Source organism: Gorilla gorilla, chromosome 21 (assembly GCF_029281585.2).
Source record: "Gorilla gorilla gorilla isolate KB3781 chromosome 21, NHGRI_mGorGor1-v2.1_pri, whole genome shotgun sequence".
In the NCBI taxonomy this organism is placed as follows: Eukaryota; Metazoa; Chordata; class Mammalia; order Primates; family Hominidae; genus Gorilla; species Gorilla gorilla.
The window spans coordinates 33335002-33350227 of NC_073245.2; the positions used below are offsets into that span (position 1 = coordinate 33335002).

Consider the following 15226-nt stretch of genomic DNA (forward strand, 5'->3'; position numbering starts at 1 on the left):
CCTGCCTCAGCCTCCTGAGCAGCTGGGATTACAGGTACCTGCCACCACTCACGGCTAATTTTTGTATGTTTAGTAGAGACGAGGTTTCACCATGTTGGCCAGGCTGGTCTCAAACTCCTGACCTCACGATGTGCCCACCTCGGCCTCCTAAAGTGCTGGGATTACAGGTATGAGCCATCGCACCCAGCCAAAGGGCCCTATTTTCAAGGTTCCATTAGCAGCAAGTGGCAAACCCAGGTCAGACATAAATTAAAAAGGAGTTATTGCCAGCACTAGGCTATTCCCTGGAGCCTTGGGGCAGGACCACAGCAAGGACTTGGAGAAGGAAAGTAATGAGTAAGAACTCTGTCTTGCTGCATAGCAGACCACTACAAAACTTAGTGGGTTAGCATGACAACAATCATTTATTTTGCCCACAAATCTGCAGTTTGGGTGGGGCAAGGCAGGGTAGGCTCATTTCTCTTCAAGCCTTGCCAACCTAGGACCACGGTGGTTCACACAAGCCACACAACTGGCTACTGGGCACGCGTTGCTGTGGGGTGGCTCAGCTGGAGTTGGGCTTTGCTTGCAGCACAGCACTGGGCTCCAGGCACATGTATAGCTAGAGAGCAGCACCGGCTGTATCTCCTTTTACAGGCCAACCTTGGCAGACATGTAACACCATTTAGCCTGAGTTCACACAGTCACAAAGGCCTGCCTGATCAAGGGAAGGACTCAACACCATCTCCTGACGGGGGGTGGCAAGGTAAGGTTCCAGATGAGGACATGGGACCAGAAATTTATTTTGTGTCCATTTTCAGAAAATGTAATCCATCATAGTAAGGAATCAAGGCAACCATTCTCCATAGCGCGTGTGTACGCATGTGTACATGTAAGTGTGCATGTGTACATGTAAGTGTGCATATGTGAGTGTCCATGTGTGCATGTGTGTGTGCATACATGTCTTGCTCCAGTTCTCTCCTCTGGTCACATGACCTTGACCTCTGCTTCATCCTCTGTCTGTGCTCATGGCCTCAGTTATTCCTGCCTTCTCAGAATCCCCCCCTCCTTCCTTTGGGAACAGCTCCTCCACATTACTTCTTTTGAGAAACTTCCTCCCCAGGTGTTTTTGGCAGGACTGTCCCTCAGGCCACCCATCCCTCCTGGGCAGCAGAGGGGTGGCACATGACTGAAGTTGGGCCAATCCAACTCTCTCCTGAGAATCTGACTTTAGTGGAGAATCCCAGGTTCTAGACACTGGTCACAGCTCTGTCAGTCCAACTCAGCCCCTGAGGCATCCATTGCCCAGTTCTTGTTCCCAGACTAAAAGAGCCACCTTGCCAGTGCCTTCTGTAGACTCTGCAAGCATCCTGCAGTCTTCCATTAAATACTGATAAATATGTGTATTTAGTTCCAATTCCACATAGAGGCTTTGCAGCCGTCTGACCTCTCCCACAATTCCAGATGGCTGGTGGCTGAGCTGGGAAGAGGGCTGAGATTCAAACCAGAAACGATCCCTACAACCTTCTCAGACAAACGGCATCATTGCAGGCTGGACAAATGCTCCAGATGGTGCCTCCTTTATACACTGCCATTTAATGTCTACAGTGTCCACACCCCCATTTTACAGAGGCAGTAACTGAAGTACAGAGAAGGCAGAGCTCAGATTTCACAAAACTCTGTCTAACCCCATAGGGTTTGCTCCTTCGGTAAACCTCAGAATCTCCTCAAAAGTCAGGTCCCCAACTGCCCTCCTGGAAAAGCAGCCCCAGCTCACTCTGAACTGGCAGTGGCTCAGATGATCCTGCTAAGGCTGAGAGACGGAAAAGAAAGTGTTTTTGGTGGCAGTACACTAGAGTCACAACTGCTTTGCTGTCACCGTAGACTGACTGGCTCCAAGTCATGCAGCCTCTCATGGCAAACAAATGCTGTTAAGATCCTGCGCCAGAGAACAACATTGACAATGAGGGAAAAGATCAATCCTCTATTTACAGACTTAAAGATCCTTAAGTCAAGCCTGTCATCAGAGCTGCCAAGGACTCTGCCTGTGTGACCAGATGTGCCCTTCCTCCCTGGACGGACTCCACGCTGCACATGGGACCACTGGGCTCATCTTCAGACGGGCCCATGCAATTTGGTGACAAATCCCACCAATTTGTCAATACACTTCTTCCAAGTTTAAAAGCCAGTCATTGGAGGGATTTTTGGCAAATAAGGAAGTTGTTGTAGATGCAAAATGTCAAAGCATGATTCTGCTTTCCCAACGCTTTCTGGATGCTACTTTATGCTCGGCCCCATATGAAGCACTTAGCATGCATTGTTTCGTTCGCTCTTCACATCAGCCCGAGGAGATGGATATGACCATTGCCTCTATTCTACAGAGGAGGCAGCTGAGCCTCAAAGAGGCTAACTCACTTGCCACAGCCACCCTGCTAATGCTTAAGCCACACTAGTCAGGTTGCAAATAACTTTATGCTTATGCCCAATTTTAAATAGTACAAAAGATAAAAGGATTTCCTGGCTCTTGAAACTGAAAAGTCCAAACTTGAGGGATGATTTGACTCCCAACATAGTCATCAAGAGCCTGATTTCTTCCCAGCTTTCCTGTCTGCCTCATCAAGGGTCTACCACTCAGGGCAGCAAGATGGCTGCAACAGTGCTATCCACACACTGTGAGTCCAGAAGGGAAGGGAGAAAAATCTCCTTCCCCAGAATCCTTCAGCAAACACCTCCAGGCTCAGTGGCCCTAGTTCGGCCTCCGACCACCCTCAGCTGTGCTCAACGCATGCAGTGCCAGTCGTGTGTCCTTTGGAACCAGGGATGTCTCTGACTTCCCCAAACTCCAGGATCATAGTAAGGGAGGAGACCACCCCTCATATTGTCTTATGCCCAATTTCTGCCTCCAAAGAAAAAAGTACTAAAAACTAAAAGGCAGAAATGAAATCCACAAGCAGACAGCCCAGCGCCACACCCTGGGCCTGGTAAAGATTGACTCCTGACCTAATTGGTTGTTTGCATAAAAAAGGCACTGTGAAGATCCCTGTCCTGTCCTGTTCCGTTCTAATTACCTGTGCATGCAGCCCCAGTCACGTACCCACTGCTTGCTCAATTGATCATGACCCTCTCACGTGGACCCCCTTAGAGTTGTGAGCCCTTAAAAGGGACAGGAATTGCTCACTTGGGGAGTTCAGTTGTTGGAGACGTGAGTCTTGCTGAAGCTCCCTGGCCGAATAAAGCCCTTCCTTCTTTAACTTGGTTTCTGAGGGGTTTTGTCTGCGGCTTGTCCTGCTACAAATAGGGGGAATAAAAGCCAGGGTTGCTTCCAAAGAGAGCAGGGAGTGAGTGTTGAGGACAGATCATCACAACTGTACAGTTGAGGAGCATGATTTGAACCCAGGCTTGTCTGTTCATTCAAACAGTATTTATTGAGCCCTTGCTTTGGGTCAGGCATAATTTTATATGCTGGAGACACAAACCTAAAAGGACCCTAACCTAAAAGGCAGACCCCACAAACCTAAAAGGCAGAACAGCTGCCTTTCAAAGCTAAAGTCTCGCATTTTTAAAAGGCCTTGGAGCTGCATTAATGTTCTTCTAACCAGCTTTTCTAGGTATGAATCGACCCTGTGACACCAGGATGGTTCTTTGTCAGCCTCCTTGTCTATAAAATCAGAAATAATGGTACCTCCCCCAATAAGTTATGTGAAACAAATGAAAGTGGCTTATTATACAGGAAACAAAAGCAGCACAACATCCAAACTACTGAGCGTGCAGTAAATCAACGCATTCCCACTTCCATTCCATCCACGCTGATTTAGATCAATCCAAGTATCACTGCCTTGGGGTTCAAAAAGCCATGTTAGTTCATAAAGCCCCGAAAATGCTCTTTCACACTCTCTGCTCAGCCTCCAACGTCTCTTTTTAATAATCCAAACTTTCCACCTACTTAACTGAAGTGTGTCGGGGGAGAGGGTGCGGGGGGGAAGGGGTGGCCTATACTAAATAGCCCAACTGTTTTCCACCTGTCCTGAAATCTGAGCCCAAGATTCTCTTAGGAATGCAAGCAAAGGGAGCCGACGGGACGCCAAGAAAGCACAGGTTAAACTACCTCACTTCATCTAGCCCCATTTCTTTCCTGGCTTTGCAATTAATTATTCAGCCTCGGACCAGCAGATGGAGCTGAAAATGTTGTCTAAAGAAATGAGGTTTTTCTTTTAATTTACAAGCTATAGTTTCTCATGCCTCCACACTGAATGGTTACATCCTGTTGAGCCTGTTCGTAAAGTTCAGTAAAAATCCAGTTCTCATTCCAGAACAGCTGAATCGTAGCTAGGGACGCGGAAGAACAGAGTCCCAACCCCAGCCGGGCCCGGGTTTCCCGGGGCCCCTCAAGCCTCAGGGCAGTGGGGAGCCGCCGTCACGCCTCCGCCTCCCCCACGTCCCACCCTCGCCCCAGTCTCCTCCCACTTTTAGCTACTTTTCCCATCTGACTAAAACTGGCTTCCTGCGTGTCCACCAAGATGTCGCCTCTAAATGGCCTAACTCCTAAGGAGCGCGATCGGCTCAAGCACTCCGCCACGCGGTTTCCACGGGGCGCGGCCGGCGTTGCCCTCGCCGTGGCCTGAAGCATTGCGGCGCCCCACATGTTGCCAGACGGAAGGCCTCGGCGGGGTCAGGCAGCTGCTGCTGGCCGTGACTACATCACTGGTGACGTTTCACGAGACTTTTAACTGAAATCACTCCAATACAGGCGCATGCGGGACGAGGGGAAAGCATCTCACCCGACCCCACACACCTTCCCCTCCCTCTCCAGCCTAGCGGCCTCCGCGCAGCGGAAAAAAAAGCAGACGCTACTCCCCGCTCTAGGTGCGGGACCTAAGAGGTTTGGCCCAATCAGGCATCCCACCTAACCAGACGGGCCGGAGTCTGTGGCCCGGTTGGACCAACGAAAACTCTAGGGCGGATTTGCCGGGATTTCTGGGAAAGTGACACTCCCGGAAGCTACCGCCTCTTATAAGCCACACATGGGCGGAGTTAGCCTTCCGGCCCGCAGTCCCACTGGCTGACTTCTCTGCCCGTCACGGGAATGCGGGAGAGGGCGGCGCCGGGGCGCTCGCGTCTGCGCGGAGACCGGCTGGCCGCGCGCGGGAAGCCGCGGAACTGCGCCGGAAAGTCCCCCGGCTCTGGGGCCCCGGTGACCCAGAGTAAGCCTCCAAGAAGGAGGAGGAGGGGAGAAAGGCGGCTCTTCCCGTGCCCCTACCAGAGGCTTCGGTGGGCCCACCTTGTGACCTCCGCGGCCGGCCCCTCAGTGGAACTGCGGCCCACGCGGGGGGCGTCCCGACCGTGGGGGCCGCGGCCCGCGCTGACCCTGGACGTCGCCGCGCAGGTACGTTGCCGTCCCCCGGCGGTCTGACCCCCGAGACAGCCCCTAGTGCATACCCCACGCCCTCCTCCATTGTCGAGAATGAGACACGGCTGTGCCTTTGTCCACGTGGTAGAGTTGCCGCCGCGGTGAGGCTCTCGCCTGTGCAAAAAGCGTGGCAGCGAATTCTCATCAACGAGGGGAGGCGCGTCCCCTCACAGCGCAGCTCTCGGGTCTGAGGAGGGCCGGGCAGGGCGTGCGTCTGTCTAGGTTTGAATTAAAGGCGACTCACAGGAAATAAGGCCATGCCACTGTGGTAGCTTTTCCCGTCCATCTCCGGACACTCGACGGTGTGGGTCGTGCGAGGCGGCGGCAGTCTTCACAGCCTCTTACTCTAGTCCTCGCGGTCAGGTTCTTTTTCTGATTTGACACAGACAGCGGGACTGACGACCTCATAGGTAGCTGAAAACCGTAAGTGGAGATGGTCCTTCTATGGGGTGTGGGGGCGTGGCCAGTTGTTAGATTGTGTTTGGAAAGACAGCCAGGGGCGGAGAAGAGGGGCATTTCTGAGATGATGGGGGGACTGGTGCCATGGAGGGAGGAGGAGTGAGGTGGAGATCGGGAATTCCAGCCAAAGAGAAATGGGGTCCCTGGGAGAAAATTCCCACTCTAGCAGTCCTGGAGTTGTGCTCATGGAGACTTGCTTACGCGAGTACAAGGACAGCGTTGTATTGACAGAATTTCAGCCCTCAGTCTAGTCTTGTAAACGATAGATCAGGAGTGTACTTAACCGTCGTTACCTTGATCCAGCCCTAGGTTTCCCTTTTCTCATTTGTAAAATTGTTACAGTAATACCTTTTTCATCCATTTGTGGTAACATTTAAATGAGGTAATTTGTGTGAAGCCCTTAGCAAACACAGCGCTTCTTATTCGTGGGTTCCGCGTGGGGTGGATTCAGCCAACCTCAAATCAAAAATATTCTTCAGAAAAAGAAAAATGCGTTTGTACTGAACATGTAGAGGCTTTTTTTTTCTTGTCATTATTTCCTAAACTATACAGTATAACAACTATTTACATCCCATCTACATTGTATTAGGTATTATAAGTTACCTACAGATGATGAAGGTATATAGGAGGATGCTGCGCATAGGTTATATCAAACAGTACACCATTTTATCAGGGACTTGAGCATCTGCAGGTGTTGGTATCCTCGGGGGTCCTGAATCCAGTTCCTCACAGATACCGAGGGACCACTGTACTCAGTCCAGAGTACAGTTGAGGCTTAACTATGAGGTCTGTGGAGGGCGTGGAAAGACCCACGTCTGAAATTGGCTCTTAACTGCTCATTTTTAGGACAGCTTCCCTCCCAGCCAGCCCTTTACCAGAGGCAATGCACCACCTTTGCAGCCGTTATAAGTACCTGGCTCTTTCCAACCCTATGTGGAATGTTTTATTTATTTCATAAGCTAATCATTATAAAAAAAAAGTCTTTTTTTTGAAATGAAAAATAAATGTTCACTAAGTTTGTAAGTATAAACTATTTTAGTAATGTCCTCTATTTTAGTAATGTCCTCTTTTTTTTAAGTGAAATATTTTAATTATGGAGAAAAGAACGTAACAGTTGTACCTGTACCCTGAAAAAAGTAAATGTCAATTTTTTAAATGCTTTTGGACTTTTTTATTAGGGGGAAAATGTGACATTTCAGCTATAGTTCATATTCTGTGCCCACACACCCAAGAGCTTTGAAATCTAACATGCCTTTCTGTGGAGGCACTGTGGCTCCACAGGACTTATCTGGTGGATGTTAGTACCTGTGTAAGCTGGGTGTCCTCCCTTCTAATCCCCACTCACCCAAGAGGTTTGCTGCTTCCAGCTTATCATGGGGATTATGGCTGCCATTTTGGTTCTGTCCTCATGTCATTTGTGTTTCTACCCTCTTAAGAAACCTGCCTTCTCTGCCTTCCCAGTTCCTCCTGAGTGAGCTCATGATAGACTTTCCTAGACTCAGCAGCTGACGAGCATTTCATTGGTTTGGTTGGCCTTTATTGGGTCAGTGACCACTCTTCCCTTCAACATGGTCCACTGTCTTTACCAAGGGGCTGTCATGTCTGTTGCAAGCATTCAGGAAAGAGTGGCCTTCCATACTCAAATGTACTCTATTTTATAAAATGTGATTTTAAAAATTCGTGGTCCAATCAGGCCTCCTTATCCTCTGGGAATTGATTCCAGCAGCCCCCCTACCCCCACAACAGACCAAATCTGCTGATGCTCCAAGTCCTTGATATAAAATGGCGTTAAGGCCGGGCATGGTGGCTCATGCCTGTAATCCCAGCACTTCGGGGGGCCGAGGCAGGCAGATGACCTGAGGTCAGGAGTTTGAGACCAGACTGGCCAACATGGCGAAACCCTGTCTCTATTAAAAATACAAAAATTAGCCAGGCGTGGTGGCGGGCATCTGTAGTCCCAGCTACTTGGGAGGCTGAGGCAAGAAAATCGCTTGAAGCTGGGAGGCAGGGGTTGCAGTGAGCCGAGATCACGCCACTGCACTCCAGCCTGGGTGATAGAGTGAGACTGTCACAAAAACAAAATGGCATAGCACAGTCAGCCCAACGTATTTGCAGGTTTCGTCCTGAGGTTGGCTGAATCTGTGGATGCAAAACCCTCAGATATGGAGTGCTGACTATAACTAAATGTTTTTAAACTAAACACTTAAGGTATACTATCTCAGTTTGCCACAGTGGTAATCCCATCTTAACAGTGAGCAAACTGAGTCTTAGTAAAATTAGGCATTTAGGCATTGGGTACTATTTGAGCCTACAGTTATTGTTCTGCAGTCTGTAACTATTCTGCCAGTAGTAGAAAAGGAGGAATGTTCCATTGTCAGGGCAGAATGAACTTTGGCATTCACATGGCTTCTCTTTAACCTTACTTCCCTGCAGCCCCTGGTTCCCCAAGGCAGAGGAAATACCCTGGTGGAGCCCTCCTTCCATAGAACCAGAGATGGCATCTGTGGATTTCAAGACCTATGTGGATCAGGCCTGCAGAGCTGCTGAGGAGTTTGTCAATGTCTACTACACCACCATGGATAAGCGGCGGCGTTTGCTGTCCCGCCTGTACATGGGCACAGCCACCCTGGTCTGGAATGGCAATGCTGTTTCAGGACAAGAATCCTTGAGTGAATTTTTTGAAATGTTGCCTTCCAGCGAGTTCCAAATCAGCGTGGTAGACTGCCAGCCTGTTCATGATGAAGCCACACCGAGCCAGACCACAGTCCTTGTTGTGATCTGTGGATCAGTGAAGTTTGAGGGGAACAAACAACGGGACTTCAACCAGAACTTCATCCTGACCGCCCAGGCCTCACCCAGCAACACAGTGTGGAAGATCGCAAGTGACTGCTTCCGCTTCCAGGACTGGGCCAGCTAGTGGGGGTGGCAGAGGTCTCTTTGCTTCATTCAGCCTAGCTCTGTAGAGAAATGCAAACCTCGACTCTCAAGGATGTGAGGAACACAAGTTCATTTCTGTTGTTGCGGAGACACTGCAGACTCCACAGTGCTGAGGCTGAACTCTTTTTTGTTGCTCAAGTTCTAGGAGTCCCTTTCCTGAATATATACTTGTTTGTCATAGTTTCCTTTTCAAAGTAGTAAACTTTTCTATTTTTCTACTTGCCCAGTAGAGACTCTGATTCTGGAAATTCTGACAAATAATTTAATAATACACATGTTGCTTCTTTCCCTGTCTGATGTGTTTGACCAGGTTGTGAGGGAGGAGGAGGGCTAAAGGCAGAAAGCATAATAGGAAGCACCCGCACAGGGGTGAGGATCAGGGCTTAGTACCTACCCCAGGCACCAGTGTGCACATAGTTGGCCCACCTGGAGCTGTGATTCACAGCCCCATGCACACTAGAATCCCTTGGGACACTGAAAATTACCTATGCCAAGTCCATACTCCAGACCCAACCATGCTTGAGTGTGTGTGTGTGTGTGTGTGTGTGATGGTGGGTAGGGGGGTTGGTTTTGTTCCAGGCTAGAGTGCAGTGGCATAATCTCGGCTCACTGCAACCTCCATCTCCCGGGTTCTAACAATTCTTGTGCCTAAGCCTCCTGAGTAGCTGGGATTGCAGGCACATGCCACCACACCCGGCTAATTGTTTGCCTGAATCTTTGAGGATATGGCTGGGCATGGGCAGTTTCTAAAAGCACCCTAGGTGTCTTTTAGGATACATCACCTTAGGATATAGCAGAATCACCTAACAGCACCTTAGCTGAGAATTAAATGATGAGAACAGATGAAATACTAGAGTTAGCTAATTGCTTATAAATGAAGCCACTATATTAAACTCATTCATAAAGAGAAAGTGAATCAGCACTGATTCTGAGAGGAAGAAGCACTGAAACTGGGATGGAGGACATCAGAACCAGAAGCTGCTGTTACTGATCCTAAAGGCCAAACCCAATTGCATTTCTTCAATGTAAAGAATAGAAAACCCTATAGAAGTTGGACCAATAGATGATGTGCCTGCCATGCTGCAGCTTCCCCAGTTAAGTTGTCTTTGGTAAGAGTGTGCTAGGTTTGGGATAGGGTAGTCAAGATACTGCAATGGGAAATTTTGAGAAGGGTAAGAATCCTGATAAGCACAGTGACACAGGTAGCCGTTTCCTCTTGACACCCCTTCCCTTCTCTATTATCTGAAGCCCAGTGTTTTGAGAGACAAGGGACCCACCTTAAATACTTGACTTTCTCATTCAATTTGTAGCTAGGTCTGACATGTGATTAAGTTCTGGCCAATGAAGTAGGACTGAACTTGGGGGAATTTTCCTTCAACAGACCCTTCTTTCTTTCCCACTCTATCCTGCTGCCTGGAAAGGTTATGCTGGCGTGACCACAGGCTCTGGCTCAGTCTTGGCCAAGAGAACAGCTCAGCCATACCCTAGAAGTAGGATAGTGCTGAGCTAAAAGGAGCCTAGGTCCCATGTGGAAACACCAAAATAGCCCCAGCTCACTCAACCAAAGACTTCTTTTTAAATGAGAAATCCCATCTTAAGCCATTATCAATTTGGGGTGTGTGACACTGACACACAGCAGTAATCCTAAGTGAGGAAAAGGATTTGAATGGGGCAGACTGTGTTCACTACAGGGCCCAGAAGACGCGGGGACGGCCCCAACTACTGCCCCTCAGGTCTGGGCCAGACCCGCAATGGGCAGGATGGGTAGGGTACAGGGCGTGCGTCCCCACCTACACTAGCCTGGTTGCAGGCGGCCTCCAAGGGCACAGCGGGAAGCTCCGCCCTTGCCATGCCCCCACCACCGGGGAAGGCAAGACAAATGTGCGTGGCACCCTCCTCCTTCGGTTCTGGGACACATCTCCACCAAGCGGCCGTTCGGCAGGTAGGGCCAGATGGTCCCGGCTCGTCCCTGCGGGTGGGGTTTCCCACCGGCGGAAAGCGCAAGCCCCTCCCGTTCTGTCCAGCGCGCTGCCCGCTGCCTTAATTATAAGGCAGATGAAGGTGAAAAGTTTACTGGTTTTTATTTTTGCAACTTTTTGTAAATTTTAAATTATTCTAAAAAGTTTAAGAAATTAATTGTGCTGAGGAGTATAATCAGCACGCAGTGCCAGTTCTTATAGTGGCCACGTCCACAAACACTGTGTTGTGGAAGAACAGAAGGCGTTCTGCTTTCTGTGTTTCACCGTCTCTCCCTCGCTTCAACTTCCAGGTCCCGGAGTAGTGGTGACAGAAAGGTCTGTTGGTTTCTTTGGTTTAGGTTTGATGAAAGGCCACTCCAGTGGGGTAGGAGGTGGGCAGGGAGAACAGGGGCTAGGGTGGGAGGGGCAGGAGTTGGGTCCTGGGGGTGGAGGAGATGAAGGGGAGAGTGGCTTGGAGAAATCTGCAAGAAGAGACATTGGAAGGCCGGGGGAGGTGAAATGGACACTGGGTGAAGCTGAGGAGTCCTAGTGAACCATGTTACCTCTGATCCAGATATTCCCAGAACACCAGGAAATCAAGCTTCTGAATGTGGTCTGTTGCAAGCTTGGAAGGTGCACACCTGTTGCTGCTAATTTGGACAATTTGGGGGAAGAGCAGAGATTTAGATGTTGCTTTGGTCGACCTTAAACACCAGCCCTGTCTGTCTCCCCTACCACTTTGCCAAATTAGGGCCCCGTCTCTCTAAAAGCAAACAGAAAACTGCAGAAAGTTGCTTTGTCCTGTAGACAAAAGGCTGGGACTAGGTAAGAGGAGGGAGCCAGGATGCAAAACTTAAGACCAGCCTGGCCAACAAGGCGAAACCCCGTTTCTACTAAAAATAGAAAAATTAGCTGGGCGTGGTGGCAGGCGCCTGTAATCCCAGCTACTCAGGAAGCTGAGGCAGGAGAATCGCTTGAACCCAGGAGGCGGAGGTTGTAGACAGCCAAGATCGCGCCACTGCATTCCAGTCTGGGCGACAGAGCGAGACTCCGTAACAAAAAACAAACAAACAAACAAAAAATCTTAAACATCAACGAGCCTTGTGAGAAATGGTTTAACGTTGTGATACCTTGCCCAATTTTAAGGCAGGTAAAGGCGTGTGTTAAAACTCAACTCTTGAACTGAACCCCAGCTGCCCTTTAGGGCATGCTTAATTTGATGTGGACTGTAACCTCTTTTGCAGCACTGTAGAGATTTGGAATCTGCACATTAGGAAGAGACCCCACGAGGCGGTGGCGTTCTTTCTCGTTCGGAGCTCACACCCCTCCTGGGGAGCCCTCTCCCAACCCGGGCTCCCGGTGAGCGCGGTCGCCGCTCCTCTGAGGGCTGCTCTTCCCTCGCTTCTGAGCCGAGGCCCCCGCGACACGAACGCCACGCCCGAAGCGCTCTTGCCAGGACGTACTGACCGAGGGTAGGCTGCCCAGCCGGGTGGTAACGTTGAGGAAAGGACAGCAGCTTCGCAAAGGAGCTGGGTAAAACCACAGCCCAGACCCCGCTGGCCACCAGCCCGAGACCAAGACGCAGGCGGTGGCGCCGGTTTCTCACTCAACCGCAGGTTCCAGCATCCCCGATACGGCCGACGTCATTACCCTGCGACCGCTCAGGACACTTCTGAGGACTCTTTTGACAGCTAGTAATCGCGCGGTGGCGCGACCACGTGACTCCGGCGCCCTAGCCCCGCCCTCCGTCTCCAAGGAGCCCTGGAAAGAGCTATACCAGCGGCTCCAGAAGGCGGGGAGAGGCGGGGCCGGACTCCGGGACAGCCAATGGGCGGGGAGGGCCGCCCAGCCTGACCCACCGGCCGCTCCCTCACGAGCCTGTGGGCGTGCGCCGGCTGTGCAGGTGAGGGGCAGCGAGGGCGCCTAGTGGGCAGGGCGCCGGCGTTGCGCGTGCGTCAGTGTTCTTCCTAGTGCAGTTTAGAATTTGATACATTTCTTTCCAGTCTATTTCTATAGATTTGTTTTCAAATCACATCAGACCCTGTGTAAAATAGTGTACCGTCTTTACTCATTATAACATGGTGAGCATTTCCCCAAGCTATTACACATATTTTTAAACATTGTTTTAATGACCGGCATAATAATCCAGTGCTTGGATATATCAAATTCTTCGGCCATCTCCTTATAGGTGAGATTGTTTCCAAAGTTTCACTAATGTAAGTGCACTGCAGTGAACGCCCTTACATAACAATTGTTCACTCCCGTGTACTTTTCTCGTGCAGAGTTCTACAGCATGAAACACTATATTTAACTTTGTCAGGTTGATGTTTATCAGTGGTTTATTATTGTTTTTATAGTATTCCATTGTCAGTGAAGTATGCCATTCACACTGTCAAGTGAATTGTCTATTTGTATTATTTAAAAAAAAATCACAAACATAAACTTAGAAAGGAGAGCTTTATTTCTTTAAACGGTGATAACCTGCAAGGTGGCCCTTCTGACAGGCTGGGAAGCATAGCTTCTGGCAGAAGCTCAAAAGGCAGGCAGCTGGAGGGAAGGGGGCCTAAGACAGGAATTTAAGCTGAAGGACTTAGCCAAGTACACATATGAACAGGCCACAGGAAGAGCTATGAATATTCATGAAACGGGTCCTGACCCATGCTTACTGGACAAACGTGCATGTTACAGGTGACCTATGTTTACTTTGGGGTGGACTCTTAGCATTTACAGGTATTCATGTATTACATTTAGACCCTATAAGTTGAAAGATCTTTTCAGGACACCGATGCACTTGTGTGCAGCCTCTGTAAACCGCCAGAATCAGCCCCTGTTCGGTTGTTTCCCATCAGGAAAAAGTTACTGCAGTCAGTCTCTGGTCCAATCAAAGCAGTAATTATTTGTGGAAGTGGTGGGGCTGGGGCGGGGGGCGTGTCAGTCAGCATGTGGAGGTGGATGAAAAGCACATTGTTTGAATATTGCTTATCTAGAGGCCAGTGCTTGTTTGGCTGCTAGAGAATAAAAACCTTGTGGCAGTTAAGGCATAGTTTCTTCTTGAAGTGTACAGGTGCATGACAACCCTTGCCAGGCATGGCCCTTCATTCTTTATCATTTAGTATTGCCACAAAGAGTCTGTGAGTCTTATGACCTCTATTTTTAAAGCTATTAAGACACTCAACTAAAGCAATCCTTTCAGTATTGAATGGATTAGCTAGCATTATGTTATGCTAACTAACATAATCCGAGACGGAGTCTCATTCTATTGCCCAGGCTGGAGTGCAATGGCATGATCCAAGCTCACTGCAACCTCCATCTCCTGCGTTCAAGTGATTCTCCTGCCTCAGCCTCCTGAGCATCTGGGATTACAAGTGCCTGTCACCACTCCCAGCTAATCTGGTTTTGTTTTTTTGAGACAGAGTTTTCCTCTGTTGCCCAGGCTGGAATGCAGTGGTGCAATCTCCACTCACTGCAACCTCTGCCTCCCATGTTCAAGCGATTCTCCTGCCTCAGTCTCCTGAATAGCTGGGATTAAAGGCATGTACCACCTCACCCGGCTAATTTTTGTATTATTAGTAGGGAAAGGGTTTCACCATGTTGTCCAGGCTGGTCTTGAACTCCTGACCTCAGGTGATCCGCCCACTTCGGCCTCCCAAAGTGCTAGAATTACAGGTGTGAGCCACTGCACCTGGCCTAATTTTTGTATTTTAGCAGAGACAGGGTTTCACCATGTTGGCCAGGCTGGTCTTGAACTCCTGACCTCCAGTGATCGGCCCGCCTCGGCCTCCCAAAGTGCTGGGATTACAGGCGTGAGCCACCGTGCCTGACCACCTTTTTGTAATGCAAAACAAAATCATAAAACACGATTCTGGGCCTGCTGGAGCCATGGGTGAAAACTGCGTTCATTCCAATTTCTTCAAATTATGGAATGCAAATATAAAGAGAGTCGGCCTAAGAAAGATTTCTGTCATTCATTCATTCTTCAAATATTTATTGAGCACCTACTATGTGTGGGAAGCTGGCTCCTGTTCAGGAAATATAATTAAAAGTACAATCTCCCAACCCTCTTCAGAAAGGTAGTGGAGAAAGAAACACTTTGTAATTGAATAAGCATTAAACTAGAATGTGATACCCAACACAGGCAATCCACTAAGAGACTGCAAAGACAGAACGAAATCTCACTCTTTTGTGCAGCCAAGCAATCTATTACACACATTTTCAAGATAAACAATAACTAGCTCTCAAGGGAACTTGGCAGCATTTTTCATCACACACAGTTCATCTAACCTGATATTTGGGGTGATCCTCTGTGTTAGCCAATTGGCTTTATCTAGAGGAAAAAGAAACTTGTATCTTTATGATATGAGATAATTTTCTAAGTTGGAGCAAAGGGCCCACTGAAGTTAGGCTCCTACTCTCCCATTAAAACTGGGAGACAGGGGCATTAACTCCCTTGATACTTAAAGAGATGGCTCCTAGGTCCTAGAAAAAG

General features: G+C 49.2%; 2 protein-coding genes and 1 long non-coding RNA gene across 4 annotated transcripts in view; 1 reads left to right on the top strand and 2 right to left on the bottom strand.

Annotated features, from left to right (window-relative positions):
• The window catches only part of LOC129529030 (uncharacterized), a 31774-nt gene extending 25288 nt beyond the window's left edge, over positions 1-6486 (bottom strand). Inside the window, exons 1-2 of the mRNA XM_055372581.1 lie at positions 6449-6486; positions 5258-5604 (exon numbers count right to left, since the gene is read on the bottom strand). Of these exons, the coding sequence (XP_055228556.1) occupies positions 5258-5604; positions 6449-6486 (385 nt within the window). The remainder of the gene's footprint in view (positions 1-5257; positions 5605-6448) is intronic.
• On the top strand, positions 5226-9068 carry NXT1 (nuclear transport factor 2 like export factor 1). 2 transcript variants are annotated; one of them, XM_004061893.4, is made up of 2 exons: positions 5226-5362; positions 8279-9068. In XM_004061893.4, exon 2 carries the CDS (start codon positions 8340-8342, stop codon positions 8760-8762), a length of 423 nt encoding a protein of 140 aa, XP_004061941.1. In that variant the 5' UTR covers positions 5226-5362; positions 8279-8339; the 3' UTR covers positions 8763-9068. The 2 variants fall into 2 exon arrangements, with proteins under 2 accessions (XP_004061941.1, XP_055228924.1); XM_055372949.2 differs by lacking the exon at positions 5226-5362 and adding an exon at positions 5702-5809.
• A 1770-nt stretch (positions 9069-10838) lies between these two features.
• LOC129529121 (uncharacterized) lies at positions 10839-12411 on the bottom strand. The gene is made up of 3 exons (XR_008674536.2): positions 12208-12411; positions 11304-11390; positions 10839-11222 (listed from the first exon to the last, which is right to left on the bottom strand). It is a non-coding gene; the product is annotated as an uncharacterized lncRNA (long non-coding RNA).
• Between the last annotated feature and the right edge of the window lie 2815 nt (positions 12412-15226).

Bases quoted from the DNA above. Each gene is read 5' to 3' on its own strand.
- NXT1 (XM_004061893.4), top strand. From the start codon at position 8,340: ATGGCATCTGTGGATTTCAAGACCTATGTGGATCAGGCCTGCAGAGCT.